We start from the raw sequence: 21,769 nt of genomic DNA on the forward strand, positions 1-21,769 counted from the left end.
ACGCAATATTGACTTTATTTCTGATATGGACAATGAAAGCATCTTACTTCCAGTCGTTGGGGAAAATGAAACACTCCATTTCATTTTTGACAAAATTGCAAATTTAGGACTCTATCAAATTAACCATGTGAAAAATCAACAAAATTGTTATTTAGACCTTTTATTAACAAATACTTATGAAGATTTCTGTGTGACTGAATCGTTAAGTCCCATATGGAGAAATGAAATGTTTCACACAGCAATAGAGTATTCTCTATTCGTTCACATAAATGGAAGAACCAACGACTGCGAATTTGATGAAATCTTTGATTACAATTCAGCAAATTATGATAACATTAGAAATAGATTGAACATTGTCGATTGGCAAGCAATATTAAGAACTGCAGGAAATGTTGAATGTGCAGTTGACGTATTCTACAATGTGTTGCTTGAAATAATTCTTGAAGAAGTGCCAACTAAAAGAAGAAGACGTCAGAGTCATTCAAAACATCCAGTTTGGTACAACAGGGAACTGAAAAATTTAAAAATTCGAAAGCAAAAAGCGCACAAATTTTATAAAAAATATAATAGTGAAGAAACTTTGGCATACTATTTAGACATTTGCGATCAGTTAAATTTGGCCGTGAATATGGCATTTGAGGAGTATAATTTAAAAACTGAACTTGAAATAAAATCTTGTCCTAGAAACTTCTTCAATTATGTGAAAACCAAATTAAAATCTGACAATTTTCCCTCAAAGATGCATTTGGACGATAGGATAGGTGAGAACTCGGATGATATATGCAATTTGTTTGCAAATTTCTTCCAAGAAATATATACTACGTTTTCAGAAGAGGACCGTGACCGTGAATATTTTGAATCATATCCAGAATTTTCAAGTGACATCAGCGTAAGTCAAATCAAGGTTCATGATATCTTAAAGGGTTTAAACAATTTAGATGCATCTAAAGGTCCTGGCCCTGACGGTGTTCCGCCAGTTTTTATGAAAACTTTAGCAATTGAACTTACTGCTCCATTATTTTGGATTTTCAATATGTCACTGGAATCCGGAAACTTCCCTAAGATATGGAAAAACTCGTTTTTAGTGCCTATCTTTAAATCGGGTAAGAAATCCGACATACGTAATTATCGTGGTATAGCTATTATCTCTTGCATTCCGAAACTTTTCGAGGCGATTGTAAATGAAAAACTCTTTCTTCAAATTAAAAACAGAATAACTACTATGCAACATGGCTTCTTTAAAGGCCGTTCAACAACTACGAATTTGCTCGAATTAATTAATTATTCCTTGAATGCAATGGATAACGGAAACCATGTAGGACCACTTTTATTTATTCTCTTCGTCAATGACATATCTTTCATTATTAAGAAATTGAAAGTTTTAATATATGCTGACGACATTAAACTTTTTTTGGAAATAAAAGATGCCAAAGACATCATCACATTCAAAGAGGAAATTCAAATATTCCATACTTGGTGTCAAAAAAGCCTGCTACAATTAAATATAAAAAAATGTAACTCCATTACCATTAGTAGAAAACAAAAGCTACCCGATATAACAGTCACTTTAGGAAACCAGATCGTAGAAAAGTGTGATAGAGTCAGGGATCTAGGTGTTATTTTGGACTCAAAACTTACTTTCACCGATCAATATAACACAATTATTAACAGAGCTAACAACATGCTTGGTTTCATAAAACGTTTCTGCTATAACTTTCACGATCCGTATACGATAAAAACATTGTACATTGCTTATGTAAGATCGATATTAGAATATTGCAGCATAGTTTGGTCACCTTTTTCAATCACACACGGAGAAAGAATAGAGTCCGTTCAAAAGCAGTTTCTACTGTATGCACTCCGCAAGTTAGGTTGGACTGTATTTCCTCTGCCATCTTACACAGCTCGGTGTATGCTCATAAATATCCAAACATTAAAAGAACGTCGTGAATTTGCTATGATTTCTTTCGTAAACGATATCGTATCACATCGAATTGATTCAATAGAACTATTGTCATCCTTAAATTTATATACACCATCTAGGCATTTACGAAACAGAAATATATTTGCTACAAATCGTCATCGTACGAATTATGCCAAATTTGGACCCTTGAACCAAATGATGGATACATATAATAAGCACTGCGATAACATTGACTTTACAATGACAAAAACTAAATTAAAGCAATATTTTAATTCGTCGCATAACGTCAACTAGAAGTAATGTTTTAACTTTTTCTTAAGACATATTATAAAAAATATAAACAAAGACAAAATTGTAAAAATAGCACTTAAGACAACAATTGTAAAACGGTCTACACTGATTGACGACAAATAAATAAATAAATAAAATAAATAAATAAATAAATTTTAAAAGCATAGTGATGTGGTGAATTGTTAGATAGATATCAACAAAAACATAAATTTTCCCATAGTAATTCCCATATAAACTTGAAATGGTTTGTGTCAAGTCAGTTTCTTACTGAAGAAGTTCAAATTTTGGGAGGCTAAGCAGGACCCAATTTGGAACCTTTTAAGCACTGTGGAGCGAAAATTTCAAATTTTGCGTCAGTCTAATGCTCATGTGGGCTGCAGCTCGCTGCTTGCAGGCAGCCTTTCGTTGTGTACTGGAGAACAATGTTTAACGCCACGTGACGAAAGCACTGCTGCTGCTGCTGATGCCGACGACCGGACACCACCACACACGGTGATTGGAACTGAAACAACCAGCGGTTGAGGCTAGCCTTGATAGCTAGCTGCTTGCAGGGGGCCTTTCGTTGTGTACCGGGGAACACCACCACTCACCACGCGGTGATTGAATAAACATCGTTTGGTGAGACCGGATGGAATTCAATTTTGACATCTGTGTTAGGGAAATTGCTTTTCGCAGGCAATCGGTGATAATTTTATTTATCATAGCAACAGTTGCACATTCGTTCAATTTTCAATAGTGACATTTTGAAAAATAATAAAGTCTTAATTTTGGATCCTTAGATGCGTAGGAATATTTCTCATCGATTGGTGATAAATTCATTGAAATTGGTCCAGGGGCAGCTGAGTTATCAACGTTCAAAATCTTTCATAATTTTGTTACATGTTCCATTTTCGGTTTTCACAAAGTGTACCCCCATATAGAAATCACAGACGTAGTCCTAAGTCAAAATCGTTCCTTGAAAATTGATGCTTCCTTACACAACATATGTATTAATCAGCGATTTATTTTTTTTTCGTTTTTGAGATATATATTTTGAAAGTTATCAAGTTTTGGCTACCATGCGTCGTGACCATGATACAGTCGATATAAATCAATGGAGATTTTTTGATTAATCCTAACATGGAAATGGTCATCCTAATTATATAATATAAAAAAATACGGGTCTAATATTTTGCAATAAGGAACAAAACTATCAATATTTACTAAATTCTGAGAACCGCTATATCGTTTGCCATCGAATAATATATAAATAAGCAACAATTTGGATCTTACATAAATAGCAGTGAAGTATTTATAAGCATTTAGACGAGTGCACAAATGGATCTGAGTTCACTCACCCAAGAAAAAGTGGCACAAGCTGCGGGCAATGTTTACTAATCATAAGCACTAAATATTCATGAATAATGAATAATGACCGTTTAGTGTTCATGATTAGTAAACATTGCCCGCAGCTTGCGCCACTATTTCCCGAGTGAAGAATTTATTATGTTTTGTGATATTCAGATAAAAATCAATAATTTTGATTTTGGAAAAATATTATGTGCGTTCCCAATAGAAAGTAAGTGAAAACTTTTTAGACTAAACGTCGAATGAACAAAAAGTCGAAATGGACAAAACGTCCAATGGAATTTTCATATACTTTAAGGTAGGGTTAAGTTGCTTTATTTAGCATATGTATTACCTTTCGGACCATTTATTCTTTTTTTTTTTTGATTCACTTAATGTGATTGAACCTCAACCTTTTGAGCATTAGATGTTTTGTCTCTTTTAATTTTATTTGACCTATTGAGCATTCGATCTTTTGTCCCTTTTAATTCCATTCACTCTTCGACCTTTTGTACATTTCGAATATTTGCCTATTACGTCTTATCTATTTGACCTTTTATTCCTTTATTCCTTTATTCCAACTTTTTGTCCCTCCGACGTTTTGTCCCATCGACCATTTAACCCTTCAAAGTTTTGTCTATAAGACCTTTTGTCCATCGACCATTTGTCCTACAACCCTTTCTGGAACACCATGTATGCTTAAGCAACTTTTTCTACTAGGCATTTACACATCTTTTGTGACCGTTTTGCTGGCTCTCAACTTAGTGTCCTTGTAGCACTTCCACAATTATTAATTGTGAGTGAGACTCATGGCTAGGAAAGTCAAGTCAATTTCTAGCCCTAAAGGTTTCCTCGACCGGATCAGAAATCGAACCCACCGTGTCCGGTTTGATAATACCCGTACCGTACCTGACTAGGCTATCTGAGGTCTCAAGATGCTAAATCAAACTTGTATTTTCAGTTCAATCACGAAACAAAATTGTGTATTCAGAGTAATCACGTTGCGTCAATTAATTTACCTATTACATAGAGGTATAGGGTTCAACTAATCTTTTTATTGTTCTTGGCATCGATTGACCAAACATGAGCGCTCAATGACTTTTATCAAATAATTTGTATATGAATTGTCAAAATATATGATTAAAACATACACTTTTTTTAGTAATAGCTTTTTTAAGTTGTATTAATTTATTTATCTAGGCCCAATTTAAACCAGCTCTCTTCTGAATTATTTATCAATTAAATCATATTTAAAAACTCACATTACATAACTCCCATTGGAGGGCCCACTTTACTTGGTTAGCACAATCGGTACAATCCCAATCCCCACAACTCGTAACTCACCAACCGGAGTTGGAGCGGAACCAATAGCAAGCTAGAAGTTACACAATCTCTCCCGGAGGATCTGCGGCAGACGTCGTCGGCGTCGTCGTTGGGCAGAAAATTAATTCGTTTCTGCATCAACTGTGGCACGGCCAGACCGAAACTGCTACCTACACAAATTTTCGACTGTAATAAGCGTCGAAAAGTTTCCATGAAGAAAGGATTACATGCTAAACAATAAATTCCATGATTTACCGTCCATGGTTACTTTGGCACGGCCGGCCACCCAGCTCACAAGAGGGCAAATATTGAATGGAAATTGTGTATTTCCTGCCAGTTGTTTGGGCGGGGTTGAAGTTTGGGAGATGCGAGGAAGGAAGGGGGGATTGGTTAATGTAAGTTCGTAACTATAGTTGCAATGTTTTCGGTGCTTTCAGGATTTAGCACCTAAGCTGCAATTTGTGAGTGTGGTTGCGTTCTGAGCGAGATGGAATGGAAGATTGTTATTATTTTCGATTTTGCAGCTCATCGCACGATTTATGCGAGTTTGGAGAAAATTTCTCCCCGAGCTACAATAGCCCTCGGAAGCGATTAAATTGCAGGAACCCGTTTTACACATTTGCTCTAACCGGTAGAACTAACTTCGGTTGCACGATAAGCACTTTTGGTTTGTGTTAATCCCCTCAGTTTGCAGTTCTGGTTTCCATATTCCGGATTTTATTCGAAAAGTTAATTGGATTCCGGTTTGTCTCAAAGTCATGCACGGTTTTGAACGAACGCATCCTCTCTGGAGGAGATCATTTCTAAGAGCACCACGATCCACTCAAAGCATTTGCCAAGCAAGGAAATCATCCATCCGGATCGGGAGAACCCCCAAAGTGGTTGCCCTTTTGAGCGGAAATGGAAAATCGGAAAACCCAGGATTGTACACTGCATTCAGTCACCGACTCACCGCATCGCACCACCAAAGAAGGAAAAAGGATTTTCCGAAAATTCAACCGACCGAAACACACTGATAGCAACTGGCAGCAGTAGAAGCTACCGAAGCATTTTCTGTGTTTATTCTCTTGCGGATGGGACACAAAATACGATGCAATGACCGAACGTAAAGTGTGTTGTGGTTGTTGGAACGAGATAAAATAAACGTGGAAACATGAATTGGATGGAGATTGAATCGAGTGTCATGCTGAGTGTACTGTAGTGTGTCACCCGCAAGGAAGGAGTGGAAAGATTTGTTCAACTAAATAAAATTTCGTAACAATTATGAAATCTTAACAAGGTGGTTAATTTAGTTGACATATCAATCGACATAACCTCGAATAAATTACTACTAAATAAACGTAATGCCGTAATGAACAGAGCCCATAAAGGGCCGTTATGATGGTTGATTTGCACTATCAACTTAAGGTTTATCTTAAACTTGAATATTTTCCCAATCATCGGGTAAATGCATAGGTTTTTGAAGTATATTCTAAATATTTTTTACATCAGTATTTTGATGTGGCGTTACTTTGATAATGCTTGATGAATGTAGAAAAAACATGAGTAAGAGTCAAAGTTTTTCCTTTGATTTATAGCAATTGTAACATGGTAACGACGCATGATAGTCTAGTCGCATAGGAGTGTTGACCAAAAACCCGGAACTTGATAACTTAAAAAAAAAGTCAAAAACTAAAAATCGCTGCATTTTGATATGTTGTGTAACAAAGCCTTAATTTTCATAGAAAAATATAAAAATATAAAACTAATCAAATACAATCAATGTTTTTTGAAAACAAGATCCCAATTTTGTAATATAATAATTATATATTATTATATTTTTGTTAAAAAGTATTTTAAGTACCTTACATTTGATATTTTTATCTTCCAAATAGGCAAGTAGTTCAAAAGTTATGAATTTTGGAAAAAAAAGCATTTTTGAAATTGATCGATTTTTTTGACCACCCTAACATGGAAATGGTCACCTTAATGACAAAATAAAAAAAATACGGGTCGAATATTTTACGACAAGGAACAAAACAACATTTTTTTTTATGAAATTCTGAGAACCACTATATCGTTTTGCTATGGCTGCAAAGATACCCCGTTTTACGGTACAAACAAATACCTCTCAAACCAATGTCCAGTGGTCCCGGATGGGAATTTAGCAATACAAAAGTCCTAGTGCTTTTGTCTTAAGTTTTAGAGATTTAGTGTCTTGTGTGAGTTTTTTCGCCTTAAAATGCTCCTTCTTTTGGTCGTTTTTGAAATAAGGGTGGTTTTCAAATTATTGATATAGATAAATTAACTTTTTTATTTTTAAAAGTAAAGATGCATGTTCTTTAGTAAACTTCTAGCTAAGATAATTTCAAGCTACTATGCAGGAGAAACATTTTTCCTATATCAAGGAGCACCCATAAGTTAAGTCATGTGAAATTAAGAAAAAAATATCACTACCTGCATCTATATCCTTGTCACATTATCTCATGCACTGCTTGTCACAGATTTCTAAACCACATTTTATATTGTTATCGTTCTTAAATTGCTACCATTCAGACCGTAACAACAACTGGCTTGTTATTCAGTGTCATTGCAACCACATGTTGAGGTTTTTAAATTTTTGGACCCAAGCGATATTTGTGAATTTTAAACCGTGGGCACTCGTCAACCTCCTAAACTGACAAGCTCAATGGATGTTTTATCGACTGCTCAGAACCACTTTGGCCACACCCGGGCTTGGAATTTGACAGTTTTTATTGAACCGATACCCGCCAGCTTTGATTCCAAAATGGCGACTTGAATCGATATCCATCCTGTACACGTCATCACCTTTCTGGAAATACCCATATTGTAGGGTATTTGACAGTTTTTGTTGAACCGATGGCCACCTTTTTGGATTCTAAAATGTAGCCTGTAATCGATTTCCGGTCTCTACATGTCGTTCCCGTTCGGGAAATACCCATATTGTAGGATATTTGACAGTTTTCCTTGAACCGATGATGGCCGGCATCTTGGATTTCAAAATGACGTCTGGCATCGATTTTTGGCCTCTACAAGTCATCCCCTTTCCGGAAATATCCATATTGTAGGGTATTTGACAGTTTTTCATGAACCGATGGCCACCATCTTGGATTCCAAAATTGCGTCTGGCATCGATTTCCAGCCTCTACAGGTCGTTCCCTTTCCGAAAATACCCATATTGTAGGGTATTTGACAGTTTTTCTTGAATCGATGACCGCCATCTTGGATTTAAAAATGGCGTCCGGAATCGATTAACTCTACACGTCATCCTTATTCCGTTTTGTGTCCTCACATTGCACAGCAACATCTTATATGGACAAGCTTTCCAGACATATCATATTAAATAAGTTTATGTGCACACTAGCGCCGCGTAGTGAGAGAGTTCTTATATAATATGACCACCATCCGAAAGAACTTGGTCACTTGACTAACTTTGCTGAAAACAGCCACTTTCTATATGGCCAGGTTCTTGAGATACAGCTTATATAGGAAGTTCACATGCACACTAGAGTTGCGTAGTGGGAGAGTTCTGAACTAATATGAACACCATACAGCAGGACATGTTCACCTGAACAACTTTGCTGAAGACAGTAACCTTCTATATGGCCAGGATTTTGAGATACAGCTTATATAGCAAGCTCATGTGCACACTAGCGCTACATAGTGAGAGAGTTCTAAATTAATATGGCCACCACCCGAAAGGACTTGGTCACTTGAACAACTTTGCTGAAGACAGTAACTTTCTATTTGGCCAGGATCACGAAATATTCTATGTTGGTCCTATGATCCATATATTATAGCACCCGTCATAAGTAAAATAAAAGTGCAGCGCCTCTAACGGCGTAGTTCCCAAGTAAACCCTGAATCCAATGACACAGGCTTGTTGGTCTATCTCAGTACAACAACTTTGCCCAAGACAGTATAGCTCTATATATTGAAACAAATGAGATAATCCACCACAGCCCCTATTAGTGAAAATACCATGTGTAAAAACTGGTGATCTTAAATTAGGCAATACCAGCGCCGGCCGCGCCCGAACACAGGTCAAGAAAGGAATGGGAAGGATTGTGTTGACATGACACTCGCTTTGATGGAAGCCGAGAACACCTCTGCACTTCCACGAGGAATCACTGGGATGTTGGATAAGAGGGTTGGGTTTGCAGCAGGGTTCGTTTTGGTAAACGATAAGCTGAATTGATGTCCTAACGATCATATAACGCGAAGGAGCTTAGGACTAAACCCACGGTCTTCTGCTCAGTAAGCAAAAACGTTTGCCACTAAGCAGACGAGCACCTTTTTAATCACCGAGTTGCTGTTGTCCATGTAGTCATATTAACAAATAAAACGATTGACGAATCTTGAATGTGGATGGGCCTGAGATTAGACTCATGATGTTCTGCTCAGTAAGCAAAAACGGTTGCTCTAAGGCCACCGAGCCCCTCATATCACATAAAACCGTTGCTCAAATTTGTGTATCCATTCAAACCCGGAACCAACGACAACAACGAGTTTCGCAAAATACACGATACACAAGCGATTTTACCATAAATCTCTTTGATATGTAAGGACCTGGGACCGCTTTTTTCTGCTCAGTAAGCAGGCCACTGTAACCGACGATCTTTCAAATCCGAAAACTAAAAACTACGAAAAAGTACTTAGGCCTTCATTAAGTTCCACTTTCACGCGACGTTCAATGACAGGGTCCTATCCAGGATTACATCTGAAAAATCCAAATCTGGCCAACGCCAACCTTAAACCTTAACCTGTTCTAATCCACCTGAAATGACTAACGAATGGAAGACTTTGACTACCCAGCCATGCAATAGTCTCATTCCGTGCCTTATGGCAACTTGATGATTCTATTGCGCTCATCTTTTGGCACCACCCAGGGGAGACTTGGTCCTGTACCCAATGCTCAACTTATCTCCATTCCACTCAGCTACTCGCAATTTCTTGTGATATAGTGGGCGGAATATTATTATATGAGACAATTCAAAGCAGACGTCTTTCCAAATTTGGCAGATCGCCAGGTAATCGGTGAGTTACCACGATAGTTGCTATTCAACAACTCGACAACGTCCCATCGTCAACGCCTGCTATGAGAATTTCCCATTGCAAACGCCAACGAAATGACGTCATCGAGCTATCGATCAACTACCCTTATTATCGCCTGGTACCTAATAGCACGATGCTAGGAGGCGAACCGGAAGAATCGATGAGCTACCTCTCCCCCTATATCCGACCATGTCAATGGAAGTGGCCAAAATCTGACTTGAGTTAGAACTCATCACATGAGGATTTATAAATAAGATCGTTTGTAGTGTCCAACTCCACATTGGCCACATTCGAACATGCTTCTTGTTCCCTCGGTGTAGTGACCAGCGTTGCCACAATGTTTTAAAGGTTATTGGTATCAAGGGTTTTAAAAAATACTTTTGTATCGGTATTTCCTATTTTAATTAATTTTATATTTTCGCCGTTCTTGAAAGCGAAAATTAACTTTTGGACTATGATCGGAAGAAAACTCCGGAACTGTTTGAATTAGCTTCTGGAGGAAGCTGAAAACAACATACAGAGAAAGAAGAAAGAAGCTCTCCTGGAGAAAATTTGAGGAAAGTACTGAGAGAAGTCGGAAAAACATCCGCGGAACTTCCAAGACATAAATTGAGAAACTTCTGGCGAAAATTTCAGAAAAAATCGGATTTCACATTCAAAGGGAGGCAGAAAAGTTTCGGAAATCAGAAATAAATTCCAGAAGTAGCCATATCCAGGGGAAGCCAGAAGAAGCTCGTAAAAACCATACAGTAGAAGTCAAAAAAAAAAAAAAAACCAACTGGACAATGTTCCAGAACTAGACGAAAGAAATTTCTGTGAGAAGTTTAGTTGAACTTCCTGGAGAAGGCGAAAGAAGCTTCCTGGAGACGTTTCCAGAAACTTCCTAAGGTAGATTGGAAAAAAAAATCTGAAGGAAGTCGGAAGCCAGAGCGCTAACGGAACAGTCGAAAGAAACAAGGACTTAATTCTGGAAGAAAGAGCTCTTGGGGGATGTTCTAATGATCCAGAAAATTTTCTAAATGGTCATAAAACATCCCTGAAGTCCCAGCAATGCCCATGAAGTTTTTGGAACATTCCCGAAATGTACTTAGGAATATTCCATATTTCCTCGGGCTGTTTTGGAGTACTCTGATCTTCTTTGAAATACTTGGAACTTCCCTGAACTTTCTTGAAGATTACGAAATTTCTTAGGCGTTCTCACAATTTTCTTGAATTTATTGTAACATCAGCATTTATTCCCGATTTTTCTAATTTTTAAAAGTTACCGACACTGCCATTAATAAGTATGGAACTTCCCATAAAATGTTTTCACAATGTGCTAATGTTCGTGTAACTTACCTTACGTTTCTTTAATTTGCATGAGCCCCTTGGAACATTGCTGAAGTTTTCGGAAATTGTCTGAGTTTCTCGGAACTCCTTTGATATTTGTTGATCTGATCTGATTGTCCTGAGGTTCTCGGAGCTTCCTAAAGTTCTCTCAAACTAAACCTCAAACCTGAAAATATTGAAACTGTCCTGAAAACCATTAAATTTTCCAGAAGTTCTTTGGACTTGTAAAGTATCCAAAATATTTATGATGTTTCCTTAAGCTCACTGGAGTTCGCTGGACCGGGTTTTAGAATTTTAACAGAAATTATTGAAACATTCTTTAATTTATCTTACTCAAAAGTCTGGACTTTTCTGAAGTTTGAGAACTTTTTAAAATTTCCTGCAGCTAGTGTGGATTCGCAATCAAAATCTAGAAGCATCCCTGAAGTTCCGGGAAGAATCACTCGAGCGAAGGCTGAAGAAGCTTCCAAGGGAAGTCGAAATAAGTTTCCGAGAGGAATCGTAAATAGAAAATTCCAGGGGAAAGTTGGAAGAAAATCCAGGAAGTTAAATAATGTTTAAAACGTATTTCCCGATTCCCCTGGAATTACCAAAAGGAGTCATCGACTTTTTATCGATTCATGGGTAGACAAAAATGGTGGGGAAATTGAAATATTAATCGAAAGTGTATCCATAAGACATTTTTGAAGATGATTTTTTTTAGAATTTTAAAGACTCAAAAAATTTGAGATATTCATAAAGATAGAAGTCTCACACAATAATTGTCTCCGAAAGTCTGAGCGCGGCTGGCAATAATAATTTTGAAAATTAAAAAAAAAATCGGTATAATTCGGTATAACACCTCAAAAATCGGTATTCTGAGGAACCTTATCTGTATATCAGTATCTAGTTCGGAAATCGGTATAAATACCGATAAATCGGTATATCTGGCAACGCCGGTAGTGACTAGAATATGACTACATGCAAAACATAACATGCAACAAGTCAATTCACATAAGAATTCATAGCTAAGTTAATTTGTAGACATATCTTATGCTCAGGACAACATTGCACAGTGGGCCAGAAATATAATATATCTGGGCATAATTAATAACTTTGAAACGAAGCATTTCTGAAACTTGCTGCCTTCAGCAACGTTTATTATTATAATGAGAACCATCGATTGACAGAAAGAGCTTGTTAGAAGCTAATCCGCCAAAATTCAACTTTTCACTCTGACATTTAAGAGACTTGACGTCTTCATCTCCCTTAGCTCAGTCGCTAAAGGCGCAGCTACAAAGCAAGACCATGTTGGAGGTGGCTGGGTCCGATTCCCGGTCCTAGTAATTTTTGGCGTAGAAAATTTCTCGACTTCCCTGGGCATAGAAGTATGATTGGACTTGCCACACAATTATACCAATGCAAAAATGGTACAGGCATCGAAAGCTCTCAATTAATAACTGTGGAACTGCATCTAGAACACTAAGTTGAGAGCACGCAATAAGCTAATATGCGATATGCAATAAGCTTGAAATGCAAAGAAGAAGAAGAAGAAGAAGAAGAATAAGACGTCTTCATCTTAACAATTCTTTTGACTACTGCTTCCGAATCATTGGGAAAACATGTTTTCTGAATCCTTTTAAGATACTTTCATTAATGTCATGTAAGGTAATATATTTTTCACAGAACACAGAAATACACTTAAAAAAATAAAACAGATACGTTCTTCGTTTACTACTTGCAAACTTCTTCAGTGTCTAGTCATTGAAGTAGTTTGATAGTAGTAAACGAAATACGTATCTGCTATAGATTTTTTTTTAAACTGATAGTGAAAGTAAATAGTGAAAGTGATACAATAGTAGTAGAATTAAAAAGTAAAAAAAAAACAATGTAATATGGTATACAACTATTCTACTAAATCGCGCATTAATCAATTTAGAACAGAAATTTTGGTAACGAATAAACTGGCCCAGTGGCTCAGGAGTGCAATATAGTAGGGAAAACATTGATAACCTCAAAACGAAGCATTTTCATGGGTCCATGGGTGTTCGGATTTGCGACCAACACTACGCGGTGAAACTGGGGGGTTTGAAAACGGTCACTTGACCTTTTATTGCTCGCCTGTTATTTTGTAAGAATAACACGGTAGATGCGTTCGATTTGAAGCTATATTTTTGACTGACTTGTTTGATTTCTGGCTATCTTATATATCTATACGATCAGTATCAGAGAGAGTGTGTATAGAACCGAAGGAACACGATTTCAATAGGCCTTTTGGCTCATCTGCGTTACCTACTCTAGCTGATAAGGTTGATAAGCAACGAAAGTGTTGCATTGGAGAAAAAGAGACAAATCTATTCTAGCTGAATAATTGCAATAGGGTTCAATATCCAACTAATGCTTCAACAATGGGATTGAACTAGCCAATAGCTAAACATCTCGTTAGTAAAAATTAAAAATATATATTTGCGCTTATTTCTTCAGCAAAGTTTCGAATTATAATAAGAACCATCTATTGACATTAACCGATGTGATCGCGCCAAACGTAAAATTATAGCTTGCATTTATGTTGCGAGAGCCACCCTAATACGCGATCACTCACTCTCAATTTTCTCTCCCGTACGCTATTGTGCACCATACAACCAGCTGTGTAGAATGAATAGGAAAGGCTTTAGCGTACGGTCGAACGGTGGTCGTGTATCGTTCCTACTACATGCAGGCAAAACAGATGATCAGGCAGAGTAGGTAGTAGCGAAGAGTAGGAAATAAACCATCCCCGCGATCGGCCGACGGCAAGTAAACGTGTATTGTTATGAAAATAAAGTGTTTTCTCTAACCGCGATTAAAGGTGCTTTATAGTGACGATATCACTACGTGTTGAAACTAAGTGCGTGAGACACCGGCGATTACCATCGCTTTTATGTGCGTGAACATAAATTGGTCCTTCGAACCGGATTCAATCGAGGTGTCGTTTCGCGCGAATGTAAAGTGCGCCGTTGGGCGGTCGGAAAAAGGACACTTGCTTTGTACAGTGCGGGACAAAAGCGCGAATTGAAATTTCGCCATCGCGCAAGTGCTTTGGGTCACGTATAGTACCCAATAGTAAAACAGGTGGTGAATGTAGAATGGTGGATTGCTGCTGAACTAGTGGATAGAGAGTGGTTCCTGTTGGCAAGCGGAGACGGAGCGGACTTCGACGGACGAGCGAGATCGACGACGAAAGCAGCGCTGATCGATATTAATTGGAGTCAGATAAGTACAGTGCATGTGTGGTCTGTGGTGGCTCGATGCATGACGAGTGCCATCAATAAAAAATACAAAATTTCTGTGAAGGTTAATTGCAATAAAATCTAAATTGTTGCATGCGACATTGTGTTTTTGATTTAGTGGATCTGGTCCCTGTGGTTCGTTCGCCTTCAGAATTGGTCTAGGACTTTGCTGGTAGTTCTGGTTGGCTTGATTTCCGCTGGTTGAATTCCCTTTCGCTGTAGTCAATCTTGGGTGGTCAGTTCGTCTCGCGGCGCGTGGAACGTCGAGTCGATTCGCAGTCAGCAGTGTAGATCAATGCGATAGAGGAAAGTGTGGTGAAAGTGGACAGTGCAAACGAACTTACCTGTGCAGTGTGTACTTACTAGTGACTCAGTGATTTCAGTAGTGATACCCGAATCATGGCGAGTGATTTAAGAAGTTTGCTGAAGAGACAGAAGCGCATACTGAACAGTATAAACTCTGTAGCCAGTTTCGTGCAAGTGTACAACGAAGAGCGTGATAAAGATGAGGTTGAAGTTCGTTTGCAGCTGTTAGAGAGTGCATTCATTGAATATTTTGAAGTGCTTGAGAAGATAGACGTGATAATCGATGAAGTCGACGAGGAAGAAGTAGCAGATTCCAAGGAAGCGTCGAAGGATCGTCAGTTGCGGCTTGAAAGTGCGTCGAAGAAGAGGGAAGATGAAAGCGAAGCTATTACGAAGCACGTCGAGAATAGCTACTGCAAGACCAAGGCTGCGTTAGTGAAATGGCGGCAGAAAATGTTATCGGCAAATCCTGCACCATCAATACCGGTTTCTGGACCCATTCTTTCGAAGGTCAAGCTTCCGGAGATTAAACTGCCGACATTCTGCGGCAAGTTGCGCGATTGGGTTTCATATCGTGATGCATTCCAGAGCTTGATTCACCAGAACCGTGATCTCACTGACATGGACAAATTCACGTACCTTCGTTCATCACTGTCTGGAGACGCGCTTTTAGAAATAAATGCCGTTGAGCTTACTGCTGCAAACTACGAGGTGGCCTGGAATGCACTGGAAGATCGGTACCACAACAAGAAGCTGATCGTGAAAGCGTACTTGGATGCCATTTTCGCAATTGAGCCAATGAGGAAGGAGAGTTTCGAATCACTCAGCCAGATCGTCAGTGACTTCGAAAAGAATCTCCAAATGCTGCAGAAAATGGAGGAGAGAACCGAAGGTTGGAGTACCATTCTGGTGCACATGGTGTGTTCGAAGCTCGACCCTGTGACTCTTCGACTCTGGGAGACGTCACATAACTCGAAGGAAGTACCGACCTACAGAGACCTAGTGAACTTCCTGAAGAACCACTGCGCCGTACTTCAATCCGTTGGGTCGTGCAAGCCCACCCCTGTTGAATTCAGGAAACCGAAGATTGGTGTGAGTCATTCGTCGACCTCCTCCACTAATAGGTGTTGCTTTTGCTCCGAATCATTCCACTCTGCATTCGTGTGCAAACGGTTCCAGAAGATGAGGATCTCGGAACGTTATGACGCAGTGAGGAAGAACGGATTGTGCATCAACTGCTTGTCATCAGGGCACTTGGCAAGGAACTGCAGCAAAGGATTTTGCCGTCAGTGTGGAAGGAAACATCATTCTCTGCTTCATACGGATTCGGACAGTGCTTACCAAAAATCCTCCGTTCCACAGACGACAAAACGACCCCCAAGTGAATATCAAAAACATACACAGCAAGCACAATCGGGATCTCCAACACAGCAAACAGCACCAACCACAAACCAACACGAACCATCCACTTCACTACCAATCGTCAATACACAATCGCATTGCATTAACCCACAGCCTGCCACAGACCGATCCAACACATTACAAAATACTGTAGCACTCCCAACACAAACAAGATCACATACACGCCAAGTTCTTCTGTCAACCGCTATGGTACGTGTGTGCGATAGCCAGGGAAGCACAATGCTAGCCAGAGCGTTGCTTGATTCATGCTCCCAGTATTGCTTCGTGACATCCGACTTCTGTCGACGGATGAAACTCAAGCAATTTCCGGACTATTTGTCAGTGAAAGGTATTGGGGGTTCAGGACTTGTATCGAAAAACGCTGTCTGCGGCGTGATCAGCCCTCGCTTCGCCAGCATCTCAGACTACGAAGAAGTGATGCAGTTCAACGTCCTCCCGAAGCTGACTATTCCACTCCCGAGTGAAGAGGTCGAAATTAGCCAGTGGAATCTTCCCGAGGATATGGTGTTGGCAGACCCCAACTTCTACCAGACATTGGATATCGACATGATAATCGGCGCAGAACACTACATGAATCTGTTATGCGAAGGAAGGTTCAGGCTAAACGAGGATGGCCCTACCTTCCAAAACTCCGTTTTTGGATGGATCGTGTCCGGGCGTGTATTCAATTTCAGGTCTTCCGTTCCCAAAACGTCTACAACGCTGTGTTCAATGACTGAACTTCAAGAACAGCTGACTCGTTTTTGGGAGCTCGAGAGTTGTCACGTCAAGAGCACGTATTCCGTGGAAGAGTCTACATGCGAGGAGATCTTCAAGCAGACCACTGTTCGTGATGACGATGGCCGTTTTGTGGTGTCACTGCCCAAGAAGGAGCACATCATTGAACGCTTGGGAGATTCAAGGCGTAGCGCTGAGAAACGATTTGCAAGCTTGGAGAAGCGATTCGTTACCAATCCGCAGTTGAAGGAGCTGTATTGCGAGTTCATGGAGGAGTATTTGTCGATGGGCCACATGAAGAAGGTACGAGAAGAAGATCTGTCCGAGTCAGCGTGCTATTTCCTGCCGCACCATGCCGTGTTGAAACCGGATAGCACGACAACGAAACTGCGCGTTGTATTCGATGCTTCCTGCAAAACTACATCGGGATTCTCGCTCAACGATGGGTTAATGGTTGGCCCTGTAGTCCAGGATGATCTTATCTCTATTCACACACGGTTCCGTTTACATCGCATCGGAATGGTAGCAGACGTAGCCAAAATGTACCGGATGATTAAGATGTTCCTGCTCGATCAGAAGTTGCACCTGATTCTGTGGAGGAAATCCCCGGATGATCCGATCGAGATTTTCCAACTGACGACCGTTACGTACGGTACAGCATCGGCTCCTTTTTTAGCGACTCGTTGCTTGGTACAGTTAGCAGAAGATGGAGAATCAACACACCCGATCGCTGTGAACATCCTGCGGAAAGATTTCTACGTTGACGATATGATCACTGGGGTAGATGATCCTGAGGAAGGAAGAAGGTTAGTCGAGGAAATGGTCAATCTGACCAATTCAGCTGGATTCACTTTGCGCAAGTGGAATTCGAATAGCGAAGAAGTTCTGAGCGAGCTTCCATCACATCTACGAGATGAACGGGCGGTATTTGACATGGATTCGCCTGCATCGTCCGCTACCGTCAAAACTTTGGGTCTTTTCTGGAGTCCGACAACCGATAACTTCTGCTTCACCGTTCCCAAATGGAATCCCACCCCAACCGTTACGAAAAGAACCGTCGTCTCCGATGCGTCCAAATTATTCGATCCTTTAGGGCTTATAGGACCTGTCGTTGTTGAAGCCAAAATCTTCATCCAAACGTTATGGAAACTGCAAGTGAGTTGGGACGAGCCGCTCGCTGAAAACTTGCAAACCTTTTGGCTGGAGTATCGCAGGAATCTCAGTGCCCTAGAATCCATTACCATTCCCAGATGGGTTGGGTATAGCAAGAAATGCACATCTATTGAATGGCATGGGTTCTGCGACGCCTCTGATAGCGCTTACGGTGCTTGCTTGTATCTTCGATGCACGTACGCTGATGGATCGGTTCGAGTCCAGCTAATGATATCGAAGTCAAGAGTAGCGCCGCTGGAGGATTTGAAAAAGAAGAAACGCAAGCAGTCTACGCCCCGTCTAGAACTCTCGTCCGCTCTGTTACTCTGTCATCTATATGAAAAGGTGCGTCGTAGCACTCAACTGGCAGTTCCCTCGTATTTCTGGACGGACTCCAACATTGTCAAATTTTGGATTGCTTCCACTCCATCGCGATGGCAGACCTTTGTTGCAAATAGGGTGTCCGAGATCCAACATCTTACAGAAGGAGGAGTGTGGAACCACGTAGCAGGAATACAGAACCCAGCCGACGTTCTCTCAAGAGGTATATCAGCCACACAGCTCGAATACCAGAACAGTTGGTTCAGAGGTCCCATCTGGTTACACCAAAGTAGAAGTTACTGGCCCGAGAATGCTGAAGTAGCCATTGATCAGCTTGATCCAGCAGTTCTTGAAGAACGTAGCACCGTTGCCATGCCGCTACAAGCTTCTCCACCGAGCGAAATCTTTTCGCTCCACTCGTCGCTCTTCAGCCTAGTTCGTCTGGTGGTCTGGATTCGCCGATTTCGCCACAATGCCCAGAGAGTTAACCGAACTTCCAGGAAATTCGGGTACATCGGAACGCAGGAGTATGAAGGCGCACTCAAGGACTTGGTTCGATTATCGCAAAAGGAATGCTTCCCGCAGGAGATAGCAAGTTTGTCCCGGGAGGTGCAGGTTCCAGATTCGTCCAGGATATCATCGTTGAATCCTCAGATCCATGAGGGCATCGTTCGCGTTGGCGGACGGCTGCAGAATGCGCCGGTTTCGGAGAGTCGGAAGCATCCGATGATACTCGACCATCGCCATCCTCTCGCTACACTGGTAATTCGGCATTACCACTTGAAGATGCTTCACTCCGGGCAACAAGTTCTGATCGCAAGCACACGAGAAAGGTTTTGGATCACGAACATCCGCAACGTTGCACGACGAATCCTGCACGAATGCATCACCTGCTTTCGAAACAATCCCCGATGTCAACAACAGTTGATGGCCGAGCTTCCACCGGAAAGAGTAACTCCAGCACCACCATTCATGAAGGTGGGTGTGGATTACTGCGGCCCGTTCCTGGTCACCTATCCACAACGTCGTAGTCCTCCCGTGAAGTGCTATATTTCTGTATTCGTGTGCCTCGTCACCAAGGCAGTACACATTGAACTTGTCGCTGATCTCACCACAGAAGCATTTCTAGCAGCACTGAAACGCTTCACCGCTCGTCGTGGACGTCCAGCGTTGATAATGTGCGACAACGCCAAGAACTTTGTAGGAGCTAATCGAGAACTACGGGAATTGCTGAAGCTGTTCGAACGTCAGCAGTTCCAGAACGCAGTAGCCAGTAACGCCGCATCGGAGAGAATTGAGTTCAAGTTCATCCCGGCAAGATCACCAAACTTCGGAGGTTTATGGGAAGCTGCTGTAAAGTGCTTCAAGAACGCCTTCAAGAAAACCATCGGAACAAGAACTCTGCTCTACGACGAGATGCAGACGGTACTCGTACAGATCGAAGCGGTTTTGAACTCCAGACCCCTCACTCCAGTTAGCAACGATCCTGGAGACTTCGAAGCGCTCACACCAGGTCATTTTCTAGTTCAACGACCACTGACAGCAATCGCTGAGCCGAACCTAGAGCATCTTTCTGCTAATCGGCTCTCAGTCTGGCAAAGATCGCAGAACTACGTCCAGATGCTGTGGAAAAAATGGACTACTCTGTATCTCTCGGACCTGCATAATCGCACGAAATGGACAAGGCAACGTGACAATATCACAGTAGGAACTATGGTCTTGCTGATGGATGAGCGGTTACCGCCGCTGAAGTGGAATCTTGGTCGAGTCACCGAAGTATTCCGAGGCTCTGACGACAACATCCGGGTAGTAGCAGTGCGCACAAGCAATGGGGTCTTCCGAAGAGCCATCTCGAAGATTTGCGTGCTTCCAATTCGGGATAACGCAACATCTACCAACGACGAGCACTAGTGCTTCTCAATCGGTGGTGCTAAAGCACCCGCGGAGGTCCGTGCGGCCTCCGCGAACCAGTTAAGTTTTGTGTTATATCAGTATTTCAAAAAGTTAATATAAGTTTCATACCTCATAGCCGCTGTTCTACCCCGGTCCCGGGCCCCCGGGACGTTCAACCGTACGGAGCCAACTTTCGAATTTGAGTCCAAGCCCTTGTTCACTTGAGTTCTATTTCCGAGGTACAAGCATGCGTTGGTGAAGGTAGATGTGTGATCGTCCAGTCAAGAAGTTCTGTGAAGTCCCTAGTCAAGCAATCAATGGAGTAGCCAGTTTGTCTCTGGGTCCATCTGCTTACTTGCTTGAAAATAACCACTTCCATTTCGTCGAGGTCAATCCTGACAGCATCCCGAGGTCCAGTAACCTGCAGCGTCCAGAATGGAGTTTGGCCAACTCTACGACTGTCACTACAGCAAAGGATCAGCCCTTGAAGCGGTAAGAGCTCACCGCTACCGTCAGGATTCAACCTCGTGAGTCATTAAGAGCGATCAGTACCATACTGAATTCCGTTGGGGCATCGTCATCGCCGCTGGGAGCGGTCGCCGAGGCCACGAGGGCCTCCGCTCCAGGCAACGACGAATGATGCCCGTGTACACCGTCATCGAGGACAACCGCAGGACAACCAGAAGGATCTCCTACCGTCGATTGATGTCCAAGGAATCGATCGAACCCCGAAGGCACATTACTAACGCACCAACATGCAATCCGTACCGATCAAGTCGACGTACTGAAGAACAGCAGCAAGAACCACAGAAGCGACACGAAGAAGAATTACACCGACCGTGATGAAACGGTATTCCATTGCACACGGCATCCCGACGCAGGCGTTCGTCCCACGTCGTCGAGAAAGCAGTCATCAATGATCAGTATCAGCAGCAAGAAGAAGAAAACAAGTGAATTAATACAATAATTTGAATTCTTTAGATAAGTTTAGATTAGGAATTAGTTAGAAGGTAGAATTGAAATCCAGCAGGTTTCAAGGCGGCCGGCTTATGATCGCGCCAAACGTAAAATTATAGCTTGCATTTATGTTGCGAGAGCCACCCTAATACGCGATCACTCACTCTCAATTTTCTCTCCCGTACGCTATTGTGCACCATACAACCAGCTGTGTAGAATGAATAGGAAAGGCTTTAGCGTACGGTCGAACGGTGGTCGTGTATCGTTCCTACTACATGCAGGCAAAACAGATGATCAGGCAGAGTAGGTAGTAGCGAAGAGTAGGAAATAAACCATCCCCGCGATCGGCCGACGGCAAGTAAACGTGTATTGTTATGAAAATAAAGTGTTTTCTCTAACCGCGATTAAAGGTGCTTTATAGTGACGATATCACTACGTGTTGAAACTAAGTGCGTGAGACACCGGCGATTACCATCGCTTTTATGTGCGTGAACACGATGGTTAA

At 41.2% G+C, this 21,769-nt stretch overlaps 1 protein-coding gene across 1 annotated transcript; it reads left to right on the top strand.

The window, feature by feature from the left end:
* Positions 1 to 14,895: 14,895 nt before the first annotated feature.
* LOC135703118 (uncharacterized) lies at positions 14,896 to 20,325 on the top strand. The gene is made up of 2 exons (XM_065224219.1): positions 14,896 to 15,894; positions 16,480 to 20,325. Exons 1-2 carry the CDS (start codon positions 14,896 to 14,898, stop codon positions 20,323 to 20,325), a joined length of 4,845 nt encoding a protein of 1,614 aa, XP_065080291.1.
* Positions 20,326 to 21,769: the final 1,444 nt, after the last annotated feature.

Source organism: Ochlerotatus camptorhynchus, unplaced genomic scaffold, assembly GCF_037179485.1.
Source record: "Ochlerotatus camptorhynchus isolate MF236.1 unplaced genomic scaffold, CSIRO-AGI_Acam_v1.1 ptg000209l, whole genome shotgun sequence".
NCBI lineage: Eukaryota > Metazoa > Arthropoda > Insecta > Diptera > Culicidae > Ochlerotatus > Ochlerotatus camptorhynchus.